The 23,483-nt window shown below is 44.7% G+C and overlaps 1 protein-coding gene across 7 annotated transcripts in view; it reads left to right on the top strand.

Annotated features, from left to right (window-relative positions):
• PTPRU (protein tyrosine phosphatase receptor type U) overlaps positions 1-23,483 on the top strand; it is a 360,572-nt gene that overhangs the window by 269,491 nt on the left and 67,598 nt on the right. For 4 of the 7 annotated variants that reach the window (XM_083512078.1, XM_083512075.1, XM_083512076.1 and 1 more), the window contains exons 15-16: positions 13,277-13,434; positions 22,490-22,680. In XM_083512078.1, the coding sequence (XP_083368204.1) occupies positions 13,277-13,434; positions 22,490-22,680 (349 nt within the window). Of the gene's footprint in view, positions 1-8,626; positions 8,657-13,276; positions 13,435-22,489; positions 22,681-23,483 lie in introns of all 7 variants that reach the window. The other 3 variants (XM_083512072.1, XM_083512073.1, XM_083512074.1) reach the window with 1 other exon arrangement.

Below are 23,483 nucleotides of genomic sequence, written 5' to 3' on the forward strand. Positions count from 1 at the left end.
TTGGCACAGGGTGACTAGGCCACAGTGTGGGATCTTGTGGTGGAGGCTGGGCTACAAATGCCAGTCAGTCAATCAGTCACTTTATCCAGAAGTTTAGAACTGTGGGCAGCAGAGAGAGAGACCTGTGTGAGCTTTTTTGCCTGGGCCCAGCAGAGCGGTCCTCAGCATAGCTTCCAGTGGCAACACCATGCCGCTGTCATTGCTACAACCCAGGTTGCTAATGGGCTGGACAGCTCCTCAGCACAGATCCCGCAGAGTCCTCTGAGCTTCAGAGCTAAGGCTGGCAGGGGGCAAGGAAGCAGGTCAGCAATGCCTGCTTTGTGTTCCGTCTATATTTCATGAGTTCCCATTCTGCCTGGGTAGGCACGATCCCCCTGCCCTTTCAGGAACATTAAGTCCCCGACAAAGGAGTTGGTTTTCCCCCAAGCAGCCCACCGGGGAATGACAAGAGTCAGCAAGGCGCAACAGGTCAGGCCAGCAGGAATCGCAGAGGTTGGACGGAGTCACACGCTCATGAGTCTCTGGTGGATTGGCTGCATGCTATCCACCTCACGCATCTTCTGCCTTTGCACTGCTTGCTGCTCACTGTCTGACAGTCCGTGGCTTGGAAGCGGATCGAATTGGGGGCCACCGTGAAACTTTCTGCCTTCAAAACAAAGTTGGGCGTCTTCCAGGGAAAGAAAAAGTGGGGGGTGGGGGGGGAAAGAGAATCTGGATTGGAGTACTGATCTAAAGATCATATGAATGCCCAGAGGCAGGGTTTGTGATAGTCTCACAACCCTCATCCTTCTGTATAAACATACACGCTGGCTTGAATTAACCCATAGCTGCTTCTTTATGTTACACTTTCCCCTTCCAGACTGGTGTTTTGTCGCAGGTATATTCTGCAGCATGTTATCGATGCAATAATAGTGCATTATTAGTGCAGTAGTGGAATAGTGTTGGATCTATTCTGCTTTAGTTGTTTTTTTTTAAATACGCATTTTCCAAATTTATTATTATTTTTAATAATAATAATAATAATAATAATAATAATAATAATAATAATAATATTTTATTTGTACCCCGCCCTCCCCAGCCGGAGCCAGGCTCAGAGTGGCTAACATCATATAAATAATACAATGTGCATAAAAACAAGCAATCAATCAATTAAAATATATCCCAAAATTAATTCAAATAAATTAAATTTAAAGTTAAAACTGGACAAATGACAATCTTCAGGTTAAAATATTATACACATCTTACAGTTCTTTTTTTAATCACCTCATTTAGTCCCCCCCCCCTGTGATGCTTCCCCAATGATACCACATTATTGCTGTCCAACAGCAACAACCACAAAATAAATAAACCAGACCATTTGTGGTATAAGATATAACAGCATGTGCACTGAGTGGAAATGGAGCAGTGTGACTGCCCCGAAACCTTCGCAGGAACAAACAGTATTGAAAATGGGATTGCATGTGACCACCCTGGTGAACACAAATAATAATGAATGCACCATAGAAAAGGATGTCTGAATGCAGCCTAAGCCCTGTTGACACCATACATTTAAAGTCAAGGCTTCCGCCCAAGAATTCTGGGAACTCTAGAATGCTAAGACCAATATTCCGTGCACAGAGCTACAATTCCCAAAGTTTCCAGTGAAGAGGGATTGATTGTTCAACCACTTTAGAATTTGTAGCTCTGGGAGGGGAATGGGGTCTCCTAACAACTCCCAGCATCCTTAACAAACTACCCTTCCCAGGGTGCTTTGGGAGAAGCCATGATTCCTTTAAGTGGTATTCTAGTGCTTTCAATGTATGGTGTCAATGTAGACTAGGTCTGTAGCATAGGAATGTCTTGAGAAAAATGGGGGAAACAGAGTTATGGGTTGGTAGTTGGTGCTGAAGGTGGCTTCTGACTAATGCTGCAGTCAGATTACAGTCTTTACAGTCTTACAGAAGGGCACAAATCCTGGATGTCATTTAATTTATCCTGGCAAAGAACAATCAAGTCCTGTTAATGTGCTGGGATGTTCTGCCAACTTGTTGTTAAGCATTTTTTTGCGCCCATCTTTCAGATTCCAGAACCGTGCCGCTATTTGACTGTAATGTAAATGGCTCTGCAAAGGATGACATGCCAAGCAGCGTTGAGCTTAAAGAATTCAGTGTCTGAAGTGGATTTGTTTAACCTTGTGCAACAGGGAGGGGCAAGAGGAGGGAGGTCTGTCTTCTTTCACCTGGGCTCTGTGCCGTGCCAGCTCACGCAGCGTCTTGGCAGACATGAAATGCCAGCTCCGTAGGGGTCCTCATATCAATTAAGGGGCCCTCATATCAACCGAGGAGAGCTTCAGTTCATTTTAGGATTTCTTTTTAATATTAGTTATGTAAGGCTATGCACACATTAGCGGCTTAAAGCACAGTTTCCCTGCTGCTGCTATTCAAGTTGCATTTGCACACTGCAATACATGCCAGAGAGTGAGTCTTCATCCAATGTGCGTCCTGTCTCCCCCCCCCAATAAATTTTTATTATTTTCTCAACACAGTTTCATACCATACATCAAATCACATCTATACTTCTAGCTCTGCCGAGCTTATGACTTCCCTCCTTCCCTTCAACAGGTATCCCATGTTTCTTTAAATCACTTATTTTAAATACTAAATCTCTTATTTATTACATTGTAGGAGTTATTTCAGTCCTGCCACTGTTTTTTAAAGTTTTACAATTATCCTTTAAATAAACCATAAATTTACTCCAACTTTCTATGACTCTCTGGTCGTCCTGGTCCTGAATCTTGCCGGTCAGCTTGGCTAATTCCGCATAGTTCATCATTTTCGCCTGCCACTCCCAATGTGTGTCATGTCTTGGGTCTCCCTGCACCTGTAACTCCCCACACGACTGCTATTCATAAAGTTGTCATCTGTGCGTATACACAATGGCTGTCTCAAATGTACATACCTCAGCTTAATGGCGAAGTGAGTGTGCCTTACGTTTTCAATTCAGGTAGATGCTGGCTTGAGGGTGGGGGGAAACTTATTAAATGGCAGTCTTTCTAAAAAAGCAAACAAACTACAGGATATGGATTGTGGCTAACCTCCCGTGCACATGGATTCAAACAACAGCAGTGGGTATGCACTGGGGCCAGAGTAGCTGGTAGTGTGTACACAGCTGAATACAGTGTTCTCCAACTTTGGTTTCCAAAATGCTCTTGGTCTACAGCTCCCATCATCCCTCACCTTTGGTTAAGCTGGCTGAGGATGATGGGGGTTGTCGTCCAGCAGTGCCTGAGGAACCAAGGTTGAATGACACAGATCAGATACAACACAATTAGGGACAAGCTAGGTATCAGTGCTCAGTGCCTTTAGGCAGCTACTGGGACCACAATTACTTGGCAGAGCTTACTGGTGCTGGTACCTGCCCAGTCATAGGTCTATCTAATGGCAGCAGAGGTGGGCAGCCACTTAAACTTCCCACAATGCTCATGAACAGCACTCATCAGGATGATGGTTGGAAATGAAAAGAGTCAGCCAATGCTGCCATTGTTGGGTGAACCTATCATTAGGATCCACCAATGGAGGAGGGAACCTAACAGACGGCAGTGCTGACTTTCCCTATGCCAGTCATAAGAGTGGCATTTGGCTTGGAATCAACTTGATCCCCATCTTTCCTTTTTCCTTCTGTGATGGAACTCCTATTTGGGGGCTTCCCTGGCTTTTTTCTAGTCCACGTAGGACCAGTCTGGATAGTTGGCCTTGGTGAAGATTTGATGTTTCCATCCCCAAAAAGTTTTTGATTTGAGTTTCTACTGAAATGAGGCTGCATTTTAATGTTGTACTTAATCTTGTTTTTAAGTTGTATTTTAATCAATTGTTTTTATATCTGGTGTTGGCTGCCCTGAGCCCGATTTTGGCTGGGGAGGGTGGGGTGGGGGGGTATAATTTATTTATTTATTTATTTATTTATTTATTTATTTATTTATTATTATTATTATTTGGGACACAACACATCACTCTTGATCTTTCATTCTGCATGCAACTCCCCCCTCAAAAAACAACAACAAAAATACACCCAACAACAATTGAAAAGACATATATGGATAATAATAGAAAGAGTGGCAGGATCTGTGGATCCAAGGGATTCCTACCTCAGCTTTTCGGTGAAACCCATTGAGTAGTATAAAACTCACAGATTCAGGCAGTCAGAACAGACTGCAGTGTTATAAGCCCTGCATTACAGGGCTCCCTTTTTATTTATTTATTGTTACATTGCTAGGGTTTCCCCTGACCACTACAGAGATAGGGGGCAAGCTGTCTTCACTGCTGCCTCCACTGCCTAGCAGATCACCCCACCATGCTGCATAATTTAAGAAGCTAGCTACCAGTTCATTATTTTATCTGTGCTGTTTTTAATAGTTGCTTTCATTTTGGAAACCAGATTTGCTAGCAAGCTTGTGGCTTATATTGAGTTATTTGAGTCGGAACATTTGTCCATCTAGCTCAGCCCAGGGACAGTCAACTGGGCAACCTCCAAATGTTGTTGGACTAAAGTTCCCATCAGCTCTGCCAGCATGGCCAATGGTCAGGATAATGGGAGTTGAAGCCCAACAACTTGTGGAGCCTACCACTTTGGGTGCTTACGGTCTACACTGACCAGCAGCAGGTTTCAGACAGGGGACAGTCACAACCCTACTTGGAGATAGTGGGAATTGAACTTGGGACCTTCTGTATGCAAAGCAGATGCTCTACCACTGAGCTATGGCCACCTGGGTTGTTGGAGATTACAAACTCTTGTTTCTTGTGAAGAGGAGAACTCTGACTGTGTGTTCTGGAGAAACTGGAGATGGTTTATTTCTTCAAATATCAGCTTCATAAAGGATTAAAATGCAGGTGGTTGGTGGGAGGGAATCAAGCCTTTAAAAAGACTCCTGGGAGATTCTTAGATTGGGTAGATTTCCTCAAAATATTAAAGACACTCCTGTAGAGCCCTTATTCACATTCCTTAGTCTCTGCACTGAGCAGATCTGCTGTCAGTGTTACTTTGTCTGTTATAGCTTTTCCTCAACAGGTTAAGAATCCATTCAGACATCCATCTCTTCGCTTGAATCAAGGTGTTTGGCTGATCCCATTTTAAATGTCGCAGTTGATTAAATCATTTCAGTTGGAGTTCCTTGCAAATCCATGGTCAGCTGCTCCTTGGATTCAGCGTGTAAATAAACAACAGATGGCTGCTGTTTGTGCTAAAGGAATGGCCTGATACCCAAAGTGGTGTCTCTTTCCTTCCTGACAATTCCGTATTTGGTGTGTTATTGGGCTGGTTTCAGGGTTGGCACCAGGTGTGATGGCCCCTCAGCAAGGAGCACCTTGGGGATCTTCCTGTTTGGTCCCCTCCCACCTCCAAACTGTGGGCTTGGTAGATCCGGGCTGGGTCCCGGAAGATGCTTGCTACTTTCACTTTCCCACAGGAGCGATGGTGTGACAGACACTGCACGCCATTGCAGGAAATGCAAGATGGTACATGGCTTCCTGTTTGGGAACAAAGAAGGCATCATTTTCCATTTGGCCCTACATGCAGAACTGTTTCCATTCCACTACAGTTCACTTTCTACCCCAAACTACATTTTCCACCATTGTCCATTGCAGTAAAATTATATCACTTAAGTAGTGTAATTCATTTTGTAATTTATGCCATCCCTACTTTATTCTATCCCATTCATTTCGGTACAAAGGAACCACAATGCAAAATGAGGGGGATTTAGCAATTATTTGGGGAGTGAAAGCAACAATTGCAGTGAATACTTACAGCATTTGCTGGATTGATTGCTGTTCCAGACATGGGACAAATAAGTGAACACAGGCAATTGTTGCTCCTGTTTCCATTTGCATCGTATTTCTTCACCAAGCCTGCTTCCCAGACCCATCCGCTGCCTCCAGATAAGACCATGACTGGGGGAATGAGAAAATGAGAGAGACAAAGCAGGTTTCAGCTCTGGTGAACTCTGCCATGGTGGTTGGGCCCTAACAACTGTCAGTGGGCTGCTGGGTGCTGATACCTGGTCTACACAATGCAAAGGAATAACATGGGAGTGAGGTAGTAATGTACAGCCTTCCCCAACCTGGTGCCCGCCAGATGCTTTGGACTACAACACCCAGCAGCTCTAGGCAACATGGGCCAGTGGCCAGGGATGATGGAAGGGTTGATGAAGGCTGTGAGAGTAGATTCTTAGGATTCCTGAGGTGTTAGAATAGATTCAACAATGTGATCTCAGTCTGCAGTTCAAAGAGGTAGATTGCATGTTGAGATCACATTGTTGGATGGTCCTGCAAGTTCTCGCTAAGTTCATTCATTGCTGAGCTAAGTTTTTGCTTCCAGGGTTTTATATATGTGGGGGAGCATTTGAAAAACAGTATTGTTCCACCTGCAGTATGAAATGGTGCAATTTACTCTGCTGCTATGGGATCTTAGCACCTCACTCTGCTAAGAGTCCCTTTGGCCTCTAGTTCTCAGTGCTTCTGCAGATAGTCTAAAACAGGGCATTTTAAATGTAAAGATGTGAAATGATATTGGACATCACTGCTTTAAAATTCAGTCTGGGAACTGAGGCCAGGAGACTGTGGCTTTAATGTGGAGCATTTCAGCTTGGTACAGCTTTTCCTTCCTCTGTAACACAAGGAGGTGACCATAAGCTGCACCTGCAGAAATTATGCCCTCTAATAGTGATCTTGGGTGGTGAGTGACAACAGGTCCCCATGAGAAACATGGGGGAGATACTGGGTTCCTCAGAGAAACCTCAAGCCACAGATTGCTGTGCTTTTGAGGGGAGTTGAGAAAATGGAATGGAATATCATGTGAGAGGGCATGACTGGCTGGCTGGCTGGAACACTAAATAGGCACCCTGGAGCCTGCAACTTTTTTGTTGCAAGCATATTGTCCCTTGTACACAACTCTATAAAAAAGTCCAGGAGCCCCATTGCTGGAGGCTGTGCTGGACTCAGGAAGACAATTGTGCAGTGCTTTGCGATACCTCTCATGTGGCGAAGTTGACCATGGGAAGCTAATGGAAGCAAAGAAATTGCCTGGGAAACAGCCAGGCCTCCAGCTTATTAGCAGATATGATAGGGAAGGATTTGTGGAGCTATTTCTGGCTGGGACTAAAGGACACTTCTTCCCAGACTGATGAGCAATACCTGTTGCCTCCCTGCAGGTTTAGCTGTGACAGGAAGAATGGAACTGTTAGGAAGAATATTAGAAAACACATTGGCTGTGAGAAGTGGAAGATTGAGTCTGCTGGCTAGGATATGTATTGGCCTTCGCCAGCAGTGTGCGTTTCAGATCTTTTGGACTACAAATCCCATCAGCCCTGGGCAGCATGGCTGGGGCTGAGGGAGATGTAGTCCAAAACATCTGAGCTCTGAAGCCTGATAAATATACCATTAATATATCGACCCTCAGAAACATCAAGACAACTAATAACAGCATTAAAACTATAATGAAGCAAATTGAATCTATGTTTGCAGTGGCCCTTCAAAAGCTACCCCCCCAACAAAGAATAAAATATAAGTCACTGTCTTTAATTGAAGGCTTCAGGTAGCCCTGGGATTCTCCATCTGGCACACATGACCACCATAATAATGTCACACACCATTTTGGCAATCCCAATTTTTAATGATTTTTTTAAAAAATTAAGTTGGGAGTTGGTTGAGTTTTCTTGTTTTATTATTTGAGGGGGTGGCTATTGCCTGCTTTTTTGTCTGTGTTTTATTCACTGGGGTATAGGTGTCTCTGCTTTGGGGGAGGCAGGGGTTCTGAGCATCCCCAGTTTTTCATACATGAAATGATTATTTTGTAGTTCCTGTGACACTTCCTTAGATGTCCAAAAGTGCCCCCTCCCCAAGTCCCAAAAGGTTGGGGACCCCTGATCCAGCCTTTGCATTGCTCGGAGAAATAAAGAGGTCTCTTGTTTTTATATCTGCAGCATTAGCATCCAGGGAGCACATTAAATTTGCCAGAATTAGAATCACAAAGCCTTGTGAAGTTCAGAATGAGACACAGGGTAGTGTCTTAGAAAATCAAGGGTGGAACATGATGGGATGGGGTGGCAATATACCTCTGTTATGGGTCGCGCCATAGCTGCTCAACAAAACAAGTGCTCTGCTTTCAACCTGATGAGATCAAATTTGTAGCAAAGGAACTACCCTAAATCGCAATCCCAAGCTCTAAATCTGCAGCAGTCCAGATTATCTGTTCCTCAGTTACCAGCATACAATTTCAAGGGCACCTGGAATTAGATGTGCTGCTTGCGAAGTATGTGTGTTTGCAGGTGTGGGGAAGCGAGTTACTTGGCGTCTTTGCCCTCTCTAAACCTTTTTGGCAGGTGACCTTGCTTGCCCTCAGGGCAGCAGCAAGCATGTCCGAAAACTGCTTCCCATTTCCAGCTGATTGCTTTCTCTGTCTCCCTGCACCTCCTTCCTCCTTCCTCCCCCCCCCTCTGTCTCCAGCTCCCTTCCCCCCTCCCTTTGCATGGACAATGGCTCAGTCTCTGGTCTGTTGTCATTTTAGGCTCCAAATATCCCATCTTCTCCTTCATTATTTGCTGAGAAAAGCTGCTTATGCAATCTCTGCTGTTTCTCTTTGTTTGCACGCTTGCCAGGAGGAACTACTATTCCTATTCCTATTACCCGTAAGTAATTCTCATTCACTCGCGCTCGCTCCGCTGCTCGCTGCTCCCAGTTGGTTCCCTTTCCTTGTCACATAAATGTTAAAGTACCATTTTGGGGGGCTTCAGGGGTGGGGGGAAACGGCTGCTGAAATAAAATGTACAGACTCCGGAGGGAGGTGGGGAAGGGGTTTGACGCTGGAGGGGATCAAGACCTGGAATGCCTTTTGGAGAGGCTATATATACAACTCACCCAGCTTCCACCATGTTTCATTTAATGGTTTTTGCCCATCTGGAAATTAAACCTCTGCAACTGCTTATGTTGGATTCATCTCATGGAGATTAGGAGTGGGTAATATTCTTCAGCCCCATAGGCAACCTCATTTGGGGGAACAGTGTCACATGTTGGGGTTAGCTGGGGCCAGAGGCAAAAGTGGATGGAGCAGCAAATATAGATTTTCCTTTCGTACATCAGGGTTGTTTTTACCTGCTCCACCCAGGCAAGCAAGAGGCATTCTCAGAATCTAGAGTTCAAGGGCACATTGTAGACAGACAGACAGAAATACCCGAGGAGAGTGGAACAAAGCAGGGTAGATGAGGGGTGTGGCTTGGGAAGAGGAGTGGTTTGAGGAGAGTCCCAAGGGCCAGACAGACAGGACTAAAGGGCTGGATTCGGGGGGCCCACGCCTGACATTCCCCACCCCTAAGCTAGATATTGGTGAACTGTCGCAAGGTTGCCTTGGACTACCTCGGATTTCCAAAAGCAGAAGGAATTATTTTTCAAGCCAATCTAAAGCAAGCACATAAGCCCTTAAGGGAACAATGTCTCCCCTGGTCCCTTGGGCCATTACTGCAGGGATGGGGAACCTGTGGCTCTCTAGATACCGTTGGTCTCCAACTCCAACCAGCCCCAGCCATTATGGACACCATTCCTCCTCTCTCCCAGCTGTACACCCCTGATACTTCTGCTGCTCCCAGTGCTGCTTTTTGCCAGGGAAAAGAAAGGCAAAGGTCCTTTGAGGTGCTGGCAGTGAGGGCAGGCAAGGACGGGTGATGGTGGTGAGAAGCCTGCTATTCTTTTCCAACCTGAATTTTATTCCAAGCCAGATAAGTTTCCAAGGACTTGCCTCTCCTTTCAGGGAATCAAAGAAACAGCGGGCTTTGTTCCTACTGAATATTTCCTTCTGATAGTGAAGCCTTTTCTAGCTTGCACAGAAATGAACAAATCTCTTGTTAGTAAACACACATGCTTATAGATTTCTGTTTACTTATTAATTCCTAATTTAAGACCATGTTAAGATGCTTTTCACACCAGACCAGTCTCAGGGACATAATGATGCAGTGCTAGAAGAATTAAGAGTACTACGTTTTATTTCAATTTTCTTCTGAATAGAAATGGGTTATTTAAAATTGTATTCTTATTTCTATAGATGGTTAATATATTGCATAAAGTTTAATAATTAGAAATTAATAGCAATGCATTTTTTATACAGTGGAAGCATTTCAAAGCCGTTTGGGAATTCCTGCTCTAGACAATGATATAACCGGTATAGAAATGTGTCCCAGTTTTTGGAAGGAGCTTTTGAAATCTGTGGCCTAGAAGTTTTGTAAATAAGAAGTTAAAAGCAAGGTGCACAGAACTAGATTCATTCCTCTCATTTATTTGCTTACAGTGTTTCTAAACTGCTTTTTAAAGCTGCTCAGTATGGTGGACCACAAAATCAGATTATAAGGAAAGGGATTTGGTTAAGTGTTAAGAAGAACACCGTGTGGCACAGGTTGTTCACAGCAGTGTAGCAGATCACCTTGAAAGGTCCGTTTCAATTTTTCATCTCTCCATTTATAAGCAGAAGCTGGATGGCTACCTATCAGGGATGCTGTATCTTCAGATTTCCTACATCTAGATGACCTTTGAGCTCACCCCCAGTTCTATGATTCTAGAATTGAATATCATGAAACCAAAGAACAGAAGTGCATCGTTTGTATCCAAATAGCTTTAGTGCAAGTGGAAGACACTTTTTCTTCTGCATGAGTTTCTGCCAGTTTTCTTCTTCTCTCACAAACGAGAATACTATGATTGCTCTCCTCCTCCTTCTATTTCTTCTTCTTCTTCTGGGTTTCACACTGGTAACAAGGAGGGGGTAGAAAAGATCCAAATAAACAAAATGAAAGGTGCAGAATTTAATTTTAGGAATTATCAAGGCTAAACCAGAATTCATGTATCTGAAGAAGTGTGCATGCACACGAAAGCTCATACCAAGAACTAACTTAGTTGGTCTTTAAGTTGCTACTGGAAGGAATTTTTTTTATTCAGAATTCATGAAGTATAGAATGAAGGGTGGAGAGAGAGAACCAGGAAGCCAAAACAGGAAAGGACTGGGGAAATTTCTCCTACCCTTGCCATGTATCTCCAGATGCCTTTTCTTAGGATCTACCACAGTGTTTTGACTTTCACCTTGGCATCTTCAGTCTGAAAAGCCTCCTCAGAACTGGAAGCCCTCCTTGGGAGTGCTATTATTGTTAGGAGCAATGAAAGGCAAATGATGAGGCATTGTCTCTGTGTTGGTACAGAGCTGAGCAACTTGCCTGATGTTAAAAGTCCTACACTTAAAATCACATCGGGGGACTGATCAATAGTATTGATCAGGCGTAAGTGGAGCATCACAAGGATAGACAGCGCCACAGATTCTGCTTTGTTTTGCAAGGAGGTGTCTGTGGGCTAAGTGTATTTAAAAGGGCCATGGGAGTATAAGTGGGCATTGCAGCAATTTTCCTGCACTGCCTAGGAGAGATGCTGAAAAGAAATTGGGGAAGGAGCTTCAGACCCACATTCTTGTTCATTGGAGTTGTGCTAAAATGCCAGTTAAGAGCAGAGAGGGGGGTGACACTTCATTAGAAGTTATCTGTTTAAGAAAGGCCACTGTCAATATACTACTACTACTAATAATAAATTTATTATTGCACCTCACCCATCTGGCTAGGTTTCTCCAACCACTCTGGGTGGCTTCCAGCAGAATATAAAAACATAATAAAACATCAAACATTAAAAACTTCCCTTCAGATGTCTCTTTAAAGGTCAGCACCAACACTTTGAATTGTGCTCAGAAACACACTGGGATCCTTTAGGACTGGTGTTATATGGTCTCGGGGGCCACTCTCAGTCACCAGTCTGGATTAGTTGTAGTTTCTGAGTCACCTTCAAAGGTAGCCCCATGTAGAGCGCATTGCAGTAGTCCAAGCAGGAGATAACCAGAGCATGCACCACTCTGGCAAGAGAGTCTGTGGGCAGGTAGGGTCTCAGCCAGCATATTCCATGGGGGAGCTTTCACTTTTAATCGATCTACACCAAGGAGAATAATGGCATATAGATCTGCTGGAGGATGGATAGTGTAAGCCTGACTATCTAATAATCTCAAAATGGCTTCATTTCCTGTGGAACAGAAACATTTTTGAGCGGTCCCACATACTGGCTGCTTAGGATGAGAAGCAGGGCAGGAGCCAGAAATTTTGTAGTGGTGGAACTTAAGGGGTGTGAAAATATGCAGAGGGATGTGTGTGTGTGTGTGTGTGTGTGTGTATAAAAATTTAAAACTTAGCTTTCTAACATTTTTAAAGAAGGGCTTAGGGCCATAGCCAACTAAGTTCTATTCAGAGTAGAGCCACTGAAATTAACAAGCATAAGTTAGACCCTAATGTTGGATACAGCTCCTAGAACTAACTTGCCAGATCAGATGAAGTCTCTCTCTAATCCAACCCAAATGCATCATGGGCTCTCATCATGGGCAGCCCATCAATAAGGTGAAGCCATTTGCATCAGGCAGCAGGTCACCCCCCACTGCTGCATTGGCACTGCTGCCAGCCCCACTGGGGTTTTGCCTGTGCCACCACCGCAGTGCCATTGCCCTCCCTGCTGCATCAGCTGCACCATTGACGCTGCATCATGGCGGCAGTGCAGCTGCAGGCAGGGGCACAATCAGGAGGGGGGCCAATCCACCCACCCACCCATTTTTTTCAAGGAGGGGGGTGGGTGGTTCCCCCTCAAAATTCTGTGGCTATCATGCATATGCAATGTGCATATGCCATTCAACATGCTCATGTCACAGCTCTCCCCATAGCTGTCAACATTTCCCTTTTCTTGTGAGGAATCCTATTCAGAATAAGGGAATTTCCCTTAAAAAAAGGGAAACATTGACAGCTATGGCTCTCCCCCACTCTGTCCACTGCTACTGACCCCAAAACTAGCATGGGGGGGGGTTGTGATGAACATGGTAGCTCTCTCTCTCTGTTTCTCTCTCTCTCACACACACACGGTGGAGAATACTTGCAGCAATTCTGCTAGGTGGCCTTTTTCTAGTGGGATTGGGGGGGGGGGGAGACAAATATCAAAACATTTATCAGGAGAGATTTGGGCTTGGTTCTAATTACATGGATGTAATACCTGAGCAACCGGGGAGCTTGATGCCTCGATTGCTGTGTGATGCCTGCCCATGACAACGTAAGAAGCTTCCCCTGCAACCAATGTTCATGAGCCTCTCTTCATCCTCCTACCTGTAGAAGTTTGAAAAATGTACCTATTGGGAAGCCTCAGAGTGGACCCCTTTGTCTGATGTGTGCCTGCTTTCCTCCTTTGTGATTTTGTGCCAGGAAACCAGTGAACATGGCCAAAGCGACGATCAACTACCGCAATGAGAAGACACACATGATGAGTGCAATTGATCGAAGCTTTACGGACCAAAGTACCCTGCAGGAAGATGAGAGGCTGGGCCTGTCCTTCATGGACACACACAACTACAGTAACAGAGGTAAGTTCCAGGCAAGCAGCTACAGGGAGTGACTTGGCTTTTACGCTCTGTGCTTGAACCACATAGACCAATGGGATTGGTGCTCAATAACAACTTTGGTTTTGCTTAGATTACAGCCAGCGTTTCTGCCCATAGTACCTTGCTGCAAGCAGTTCACAGATGCAGTAGAGAGGTATCTTGTTTGGCTTCTGTGGGATGTTGGACCGTGTAACCACACAGGGTGGGGGAGAAAGGGGACACTTGATTCCCCTTGGCTGAATCCCAGCAAGGGGGTGTGGTGTCCCTTCCCACCATTTTGGAAAGTCCACTGTTATTCAACAAACTCTGAAGAGGAAGAGAGAGTGTCATGTTGCATGCATCCCATAACTGCAGGGTGACTGAAAGACAGTCTTGTTGCCCAGCCAGGTGTATCTGGTTGGAAATTATGAGTTGTACCGCTCTTCATCCAAAGATCACTGGGCGGTTACACATGCACATGTTTGTGTGGTTGTTTCAAAACTGTTTTCTATGTTGAAACCTGCCCTGTGTCTTTTTTTTTTAAAAAAAGTAAACGGTAGGTAATTAATCTGATGTTGAGTAGGAAGAAGTGGAGGACCTTTGTCTCATCAGGGACATCTTCTTATTCAGGCTCCCTCTGACCTATTTAAGGCTGTAGCAAACCCATTCTGAGTTTATTTAAAATAAGAGAGATGACGGGAGAGAGAGTATCTGCAACACAGGGGCTATAGCCACATGAGTCATGTGGGTACTTGTCCCCCTCTGGGATATTCCCAGAATAGGAGGAAGTGTTTAAGCCCCTGGCTCATTTGCAGTCCTCCAAATTATGGTTTCGAGGTGTGCCTGAAGGCACCAAGTGAGTTTCATTTTGTTATAGAAGATTCTATCACCCTGGAGCTCTGTGGCTTCATGCTCTGGACTTTGCCACAGGATACATCATTCTAAACACACAATGCCCCACGGTATCATGATTTAACCTTCACAGTCAAGTACTCCAAGGCAGGCTGTAAGTGCTTTGAGATTCCAGGCAAGCCCTCCTAGCCACCTCTGGATTTTGGTTTCTGTCTGGAACCAGTGGAAGTTCCAGAATTATATTCCCAAAATGCTGTGGGGCTGGATGCTTATACAACGGACATTTACTTCCCCTATAGTCCTTTTCTGCCAAAGCATAAACACTAAGAAAATGAGTGTTTGTTGTTTGAAGGCGTTATGTTAAAGCATTTGTGGTGTGGATTGTTTGTAGGTTTCAGACTGGGCTTGAATGGCAGTGTTTAGTTCTCAAAACGAATCCACAGAAGTACAGGTTTCAAAGTGCTCTATCCAGACAACTGTATCCCAATGTCTTGCTTTACAATCTTGGGGTCAAATAATGGATTGGCCTAATGGGATTAAGAACAGCCACTGCTGCAATTTTATTCTTTTTCTGATGCAACTTTCAATGGGCACATCTTTGCTAAAAATAGAGCTACATGCTCTCTGTCCTTTGAATGTGCTTGGTGCTGGTTTGCCTCTGACCCACCTGATTTCCATTTGTTTGATTTGACCGTGACTGAATGTTTAAAAATCACAGGCAGTAATCTTATTTGAAATGCTTTGGCATGGTTCAGAGAAGAGGATCTTTATGGTTCCCTTCAGTTCCCATTGCAGTAGGATTCTGAGTCGTTGCTAGCTTGCATACGGTTGTAAAGGTAAAGGTAAAGGGACCCGTGACCATTAGGTCCAGTCATGGCCGACTCTGGGGTTGCAGCACTCATCTCGCTTTATTGGCTGAGGGAGCCGGCTTACAGCTTCTGGGTCATGTGGCCGGCATGACTAAGCTGCTTCTGGCGAACGAGAGCAGCGCATGGAAACACCGTTTACCTTCCCCCCAGAGGAAGGTATCTACTTGCACTTTGACGTGCTTTCGAACTGCTAGGTTGGCAGGAGCAGGGACCGAGCAATGGGAGCTCACGCCGTCGTGGGGATTCGAACCACCGACCTTCTGATCGGCAAGCCCTAGGCTCTGTGGTTTAACCCACAGCGCCACCCGTGTCCCTTGCATACGGTTGTGGATTTGCCTAAACCAGGGATGGTGAACTTGTGGCCTTCCTAACTCCTATCAGTCCCGTGAAGGATGGTGGGAGCAGTAGTCTGGCAGTATCAAATAACATAAAGGTATAAGAAAAGCCCTGCTGAATCAATCCAAAAGCCCATCTGGTTCAGCACTCTGTTCTCACAGTGGCTAACCAGACGCCCATGAGAATCTTGAAAGCCATGGGTTCCTCAGCCTACACTTTGGCTCCCTTATCTTGTCCTCCAAAAATCTGCTCTGCATTGAGACTGAGACTAATCAATGGATTTTGCTAGTGGTCTGAACCCATAGTTATAACCTCACCTGGCTACCTAGTAACCACCTCCCAGCAAGAGACTGGAATTCAGAGCACTGGAATTGTGGTTCCCATCTTGAACATGGCCAAGCATATTGAGGCACCATACTGAGAATGTTTGCCCTATTTCTTCCAGCCTCGCAGCATCTGCTCTTTAATGCAATGCAACCCCCCCCCCGCCCCAGTCAAAGCTGCAGCTTTGGGATTGGGGTGGTCATGATGTCACAGTCCCTGCGATTCTTGGGAGCCAGTGCAAATATGGTCCTTAGTGGAGAGGATGTCCTACTTCTTGCAGTGACTTTTATTAGCAGTGCTGCAACATACCTGCAGACACACCCATGCTGCACTTTGTCTACCCTGATTTTCCAAGGTTCTGTATTATGCAATAAACTTTCAGGAGCACAGGGAGCTCCCTCACTGTAGCTGCCCTTTGCCTTGTGGCAGACAGGAATGGAACAAGGGGCATGGAGCTAGCCTGCTCGTCCCTGTGCCATCCACCGTCCTCCATATGTGAGCATGGCACAAGCTATATACAAACCCAAGAGCAAAGTGCTCTGGCCGGAAACCAGTATATAAATGTAGCAACTAACAAACTAAAATGGATATCCTTGTATTTTCCTGGGGCTGTTTTTTTGTTGATTTCTGATTGCGGCCGAGCTGTTGTGAACATTAAAGAGTTAATGCGGCAGAGCCTCCACGTTAGGCCGAGACTGATAATTTCACACCGGTGAATGCATTTCTATGCTGATTTAGTTGTAAAGTAATTCTTTCTGTGCCCCAGTTTCAGCCATATGCTAATAACACCTGCTATTGGAATTTCAAGATGCTGCCTTGCTCACATCTTTCCTCTGCAGACTACAAGATTAATATGGTTTGTACCATTGTCTCACAGACAATAGAAGCCCAGAGGGCAAGAGTTTCCCTGTTTTATACATCTCCGCAGGACTATTATTTTATTTTAGTTACTGCACCATTTCAGTTTCTTAGAATGCTCTTAACAAGACCAGTTTGTATGAACAATTTGTCTTCTGCGAGCATCTGAAAGAGCTTTCGGCCCAAATTTGCTGCTATTGCTTTCCATCTATTGAAGGCAATGGAATGGCGCTTGCTTTGACTGGCAGTGGGTTTAACCTTGTTCTTGGGAGGCCCTGTGGAAAAGGGAGTTTTCCAAAGCAACTGCCAGGGGGCTGCAGCCTCTTTCTACATGTACCCACAGAAAACAAGAGCCCTGCCCTGACTCTCACACCAGCATTAAACTTAGAAGCTCCTGATATCAGCTGATCAGGGGTGGACTTTGGTAATATGGTGCCCTGAACAAGGATGAAATTTGGCTCTCCCCCCCCCCCAAAGAAAAAAACAATATTCAGTATTTTCACAGTAATTCTTTCTGGTACAGTTACTTTTTATGGATTTTCTCAGTAGGTTGGCTGTTAGCACCTGTGTTGAGAGACAAAAGAATGCCAGGGTGAAGTCAAACCATTGCATTAGCAGGATTGAAACAATCTTCCCTGGGCTCAAGCCTGGGCAATGTATATGGAGGTCCTGGGCTACCCAGATAACAAGATCCCCCTCTTAACCTCATTGATGTGGTCCAAGGGAAAGCAGAGCAAGATGTTTGGCACCAGCTTGGCTGCTGGAGTTGCTGGAAGGAAGTGTAAAAGGCACCATCCAACCATCTTAGGGACTCCACTCTGGATTTTTGCTGGGTTTCCCCTCCTTTTTTCCACCTGAATATATCCCACAAGGCAGCAGAGATTTAGGACCAGAGTTTTCCTTCTCCTAGATGGGCTCCCTCCCCAGGTTGATGAACCCCAACTGCCCCTCACTTCCCTCTTCAGCATGTGCAGAAACCGCCTTCTGGGCGATTGGACCCAATGTTGGTCTCATCCGCTCAATCTGCAAGTGCATGTCTTTGCTTGCAGAGGAAGTCCCAAACTCGCCGAGGGTTTGAGACCCATCGGCTGCCCTCACCTGGTTTAGCTGACCAGTTGAAGCCATTCCCCCTAGGTTCAGCAGGGGAATCACCTGCACCATCCTAAATCTGGTGTTGTGACTTTAAGGCAGCAATGAAGATTTGGCACACGGTGACACCAAGGCGATCATTTGCCCACAGTCTGTCTGGGGGCTTTGTAGAAGACTGGCATCTGTTCCCATTTGAAAGAACAAGCAATGATTTGGCCTGAAGAAGTCCTTACTCTGAGTGGCCATTCAGACTGGGCCTAGAGCAAGGATGGGGAGGCTGTGTCCTCCAATTTCTGCTGGAGTACAACTCCCATCATTCCTGACCATTGGCCATCTTGGGTGGGACTGATGGGAGTTGGAGTCCAACAATATTAGGAGAGCTGTGTCTTTCCCACCACTGCCCTGGAGGCCAAGAAAATCAGCAGTGACGGCAGTAGCAGGAGAGAAATGGAGCCACTCAAGAAAAGGTGCCCAGCAGTAGCACAGGCTTTTATGCCAGTGGTGGGGGACCTGTGGCCCTCCAGATGTTGTTCCACTCCAATTCCTGCCAGTCCCAACCAGCATGACCAATGGTAAGAGAAGATGGGAGATGTACTCCAGCACTCTCTGGGGGCCAGAGCTTCTCCACCTCTATTATATGTGTCCACTCAGAAGCAAATCTCATTTAGTTCAGTGGGGCTCCTTCCCAGGTAAATGTTGTATAGGATTTCAACCCCAAAACACCATGTCCAGCCTTGCTCCCCCTCAAAATGGAGCTTGTGGCATTTTAATCAGCAGTGAACAACTACTCCTAACTAGGTTTGTTTAAAGCCCATGATTTATTTATTTGTTTGCCTGGGAAAGCACGTGCAAGCTAAGATACATGCATAACGCTGTCTTCCTACCCCAGGGAAGCTCTGAATGGCTCATTTCCCAGAGATCGGGAAAGGCTAATTTTCCCGGGGAATAAGACATTTGCCACGGCTTCTGTTGTTGCGGTAATGGTTTCTGCATGCTATCTGAGCCCCCTTGTGCACATCACTCTCGTACAATTTCCTTTACATGCTTGCCCGATACATCTCTGTGGGCTTTTAATTACCAAATGCACATGTTGCCTTCTGGAAACCGCAAGCAAAAGGGCAAGGAGGGAGGCTATGTGGTGACATTTGCCCAGAAGATGAATAGATGCTGGAGCTGTAGGATTGAGCCCAAAAGGATTATTATGATGAAATGTTGTTAGGGCAACTACTTCAAGAACTCTGCCATGCAGGGGAGTTGCGACTTGAGCAGAGCTCACCGTACAGGATAATGCTCTGAAAGAGAGAGAGAGAGAGAGAGGGAGAGGGAGAGAGAGAGGCACTAAGTGAGATGAAGAGAACTTCAGGATACAGGAGGTGTGCAAGTATCAAGAGAATTTAGCAACATTAAGATGCATTCCCAGAATTACTTAGTGCACATTAGCTGTCTTGAACATTGCTTAACTACCCTGCCCAACTTTAAATGAGAGTGAATTTCCAGGGGAAATAGAGGAAACAAGGATTCTAAACAGTGATGCCACTGAAGATTAAAAATATCAGGCTCCAAATATGGATTTATGATTTTGGGGTGATTCTGAATACAAAAGTACACAATACATACCATATTTTATGACGACATCGCCTGCCTCTCTCAAAATGGCCCATGGCTCATGTTCAAATAAAGCCTAATGACCAAAGATTTGTATCCACCAGGAGCTATGCATTTAGTACTGTGGGCCCAATTATACAGAACTTTCTTTCAATTGAGGACAGACAACTGGAAGCTCCCTACTGAGTTTCTGGTGTCTACTAAATACCCCTTTTTTATTATTCCCACCAACATTTTGATTGAAGTCTGATTTCAGAGTTTTAACAGATTTTTATTTGTATTGTATATTTTGTAAACTGCATAAATACAATGGTTGTTAAGCGGTATGTAAATAGTTTAAATAAATAAAATAATCACATATACTTCAAGAAGAGGGCATGCACAATGTAAGTGTAAACACCCTCAGCCTTACCATTTTGGAGCTGGGAAGCCCTGCCTTGTTTACAACAGTGCCTTATCTTGCTGCTGAGCTATATATGCATACTGGAAAGCACCTACACATGTGCAATAACTGCACATTTAGAACTCTCAGCAAATATCCCCCCTTTTTTCAGTGTTTTCCAATTCTACTCATAATTCCTGTGTTGTTTCTGAATACTGCTGAAGGCAGTTTGCCCTTCTCTAATTCTAATTTGGGTTAATGAATGTGAATACAGAACCAGGAAGGGTCTTTGTGTGGCCTAGGGAGAGCTTTATCCCTAGGGAGGTCCCTTTGCTGTATAATTGGTTTAAAAGCCCTGGTCTACCTTGTCGAGAGAGATGTTGAGTTAATTCCACTCAAGATGAGTGGACCTCATTGACGTCAGTAGCATCGTATTACTGCCATTACCAGAGAGATCAGTACTTGATCCCAGAGAAGAAATTGCATTTGTGAACATCTCCATTAATTTTCTATTTTTCAAAAAACAACAACCCACTTTTTAAAAATGATATTTTACCAACACAAACATTTGTACAAGTTTTTTTGTACCGATCTCTGGAGAAAAGAGACAAAATGGCTGGAGTATATTCAGGGTTGTTTCTTTTTTACTGATTTTTATTTGATTTTACAAATTCATTCACACACAAAATCACAAATTATAAAAATTACACAAGATTCTTCCAAATCTCTAGACTTCCCTCCTCCCCTCCATGGGTTCCTTAATTAACATTTTCTTTTTTTATATAAAATATTTATTGAAGTTTTACAATTTTTATCAGACACAACAATGCAAACAAACAAAAACAAAAAAGAACAAGTATAATTTCAAAACCTTATTTTCTTAAAACTTACTTCACCGACCTCCTCATACCTCCCCTTTCTGCATTCCCATTTCAAATATTATGTTCAGCAAATCCTCACCCTTAATTTTATCTAATTGTCAACCTTACTTTTCTTTTAACTTAGTCTTTACAGCTGTACTCCACTTAATTTCTAAAACCACATCATTCTAGCACTCATTAATTTTGCAATGTTTCTTAAGATAATTCTTGAATTTCTTCCAGTCTTCTTCCGCCGTCTCTTTTCCCTGGTCTCGGATTCTGCCAGTCATTTCTGCCAATCCCATATAGTCCTTAATTAACCTTTTCAACTACATACTATAAATCCTCCTAATTTTCTAGTCCTCCATTGTATCGAAAGTCTCTGTAACATTGCAAGAGTTATTTAAGACCTGCCAAAGAGTTCAAGTGTTTATAGTGGTCTGTCAAATATAGTATAAATTTCTCTCATAATTTGTTGAAGTTTTGATCCTCCTGATTTGATTTTCCCAGTCACTCTTGCCATCTCTGCATAGTCCATTAATTTAATCTGCCAGTCCACTCTGGTAGGGACTTTATCGTCTTTCCAGCTTTGGGCAAGCAGCATTTATTCAGGGTTGTCTGGTCCTCACATGCTTTAAAGCAGTACTTTTCAAAACCTATCCAGTAGCATGTGCACCACCAGCAGAACAGCACTGGTTTAAAGCCATCAGTTTTTAATATAGGTGGACCAACGTCCAAGCTGAACCATGCTCACGAGCAACCAGGTCTCCCTTCCTCTTTCCAGTAGAAGCCAGCTGTGCAGAGTTCTGATTAGCTGTCTCTTGCGACAATCATGAATTTGTTTCAATCCCAACTCCATGTTTGGCTGTGCAGAGTACTGATTGGCTGCGCCTTGTAGAAAATCATAAAGCACAACTCCCCCTGTCCTTCCCTTAACAGCATTGTTTCAAGTTAAAATAAAATAAGCTTGTATGTGTGTGTGGAATTCGCCAAGTAGGGATGGGGGGGGGATTCAATTCAGTTCGCATTGAAAGGTGAACCTACCAAATTCACATTATCTGAAACAAGATATGAACTTGGTTGTCCTTCAAAATTTGAACTTTTCTGAATTTTGCAGACCCAGAAAAGAACCTTAGGGGCATAGCAGGTCATCTGAATGTCGTGCAATTGACCAAGTACAGTCAGATTTTCAGGACCTTGGACAGCCCCACGCAAGCAACTTGCTCCGAGTTCTGCAGTTCCCAATGAAACCTTTGTGTTCTCAGTCTGTGCTATCACACTCAAGCCTCACCTTTGTTTTTGTTTTCCCTGGAGACTAAGTAGCTTAAATTATTATCTAGCACTCCAACTCATTCCCCCAATTTATTTCCTAGCTTGTTGTTTGCATCAGTGATCCAGCGGCGAGGAGCAGGGAGTTCCAGTGGGGAAGATGGTTGCTTGTTTGGGAACCGCAGTCTATGGGGATACCTGTTCAGGGGAACATGGAAATGCTCTGGCTCAGAACCAGTGTGGAGACCAGCTCTTCTGTGATCTTTGCCACTGGCTTTTAAGATCTGGCTGTGCCCTTGTCTAAGTTGGAGTTGGAGTGTGAGCTCCAGGATAGGTGGGTGGGGCCATAGCAGTCTGTGGCAAAATCTGAATGCAGTAGAAGTATTATACTATTTAGGTCAACTGCATGGACCTGCAGCCCTCCAGACATTGTTGAATGACAACCCCTATCATCCCTTGCCATTAGCCATGCTGGCTAGAGCTGATGGGAGTTGTCATTCAGCACTGACTGTACCCAGAGCTGCATAGCTTTATAGAGGGACTTGTGTTGGTTCCTGTTGTTCTCTGGATTCCCTTTCCCGCCTCTCTGTCACACCTTGTCTTATCATTCCCAGGTGACCAGCGCAGCAGTGTTGTCAATGAGTCCAGCAGCTTGTTAGGGGGTTCCCCTCGACGGCAGTGTGGGCGCAAAGGCTCCCCCTATCACACTGGGCAGCTCCATCCTGCCGTCCGAGTGGCTGATCTTCTCCAGCACATCAACCAGATGAAGACTGCAGAAGGCTATGGCTTCAAACAAGAGTATGAGGTGAGAATTTGGCCCCAGGCTCTACCAAATTCATAATCCCTGATAGTGATATGTGAAGCCCACTGAACTTGAAAATGAGAAAGTGAGAGAAACATCCCTGTTTTGAACCCTGACCCTCCAGAATTCTGCACATGGGTAGAATAACCCACTCCTCTCTGATCCAGATATTTGCCTACAGTTCACAGAGGGCAGTGAGGTGGTTGGGGACTAGCACACTGGTCCCCACTCTCCCTTATGCCGTTCTAATAAGGTGGGGGGTGATGGGCAGGGAGATTAGAACATCCAAACTGAGCTCTAGATCTCTGGAATTCCTGTGTTGCTATGGCACGGTAACCAAGATGCTGGCTTAGCCTGGGGAATTCAAGAGGAGTTTCTTACTCCCGGCTCCTTCCTTCTTCTTCTTTTCTGAAAGGACACTGTGTCCCTAAACCACAACATCACCTCTTATGCCATATCAAAATGGAACATGTGCAGCCCCTCTGCTTTGCGACACTGTCAGAACAATATGGTTTATGTTTCCCGTGGGACATGCCTATTGAAGGTCCCTCCATTCTCTCTGCCAAAAAATATTACTGTCTCGTGTTCAATTGTTTCGGATGTCTGAGACACTCGCTCCTCTCCAATATTATGAATTTGACAAACCTGAGCTAGTCACAATAATTAGGGCACCTTGAAAAGCTGTTGTATATGTTCCAAACCAGTCATTTGAAAGGCACTTGGATATTAGGAACAAGCAAGGCAACATATCATTTTCTTCCACTTTCTCTTTTTTGCTCATAGCAGCGGGGCTGCCGTTATTTCAT

Source organism: Podarcis liolepis, assembly GCF_965112155.1.
Source record: "Podarcis liolepis genome assembly, chromosome: 7".
In the NCBI taxonomy this organism is placed as follows: Eukaryota; Metazoa; Chordata; class Lepidosauria; order Squamata; family Lacertidae; genus Podarcis; species Podarcis liolepis.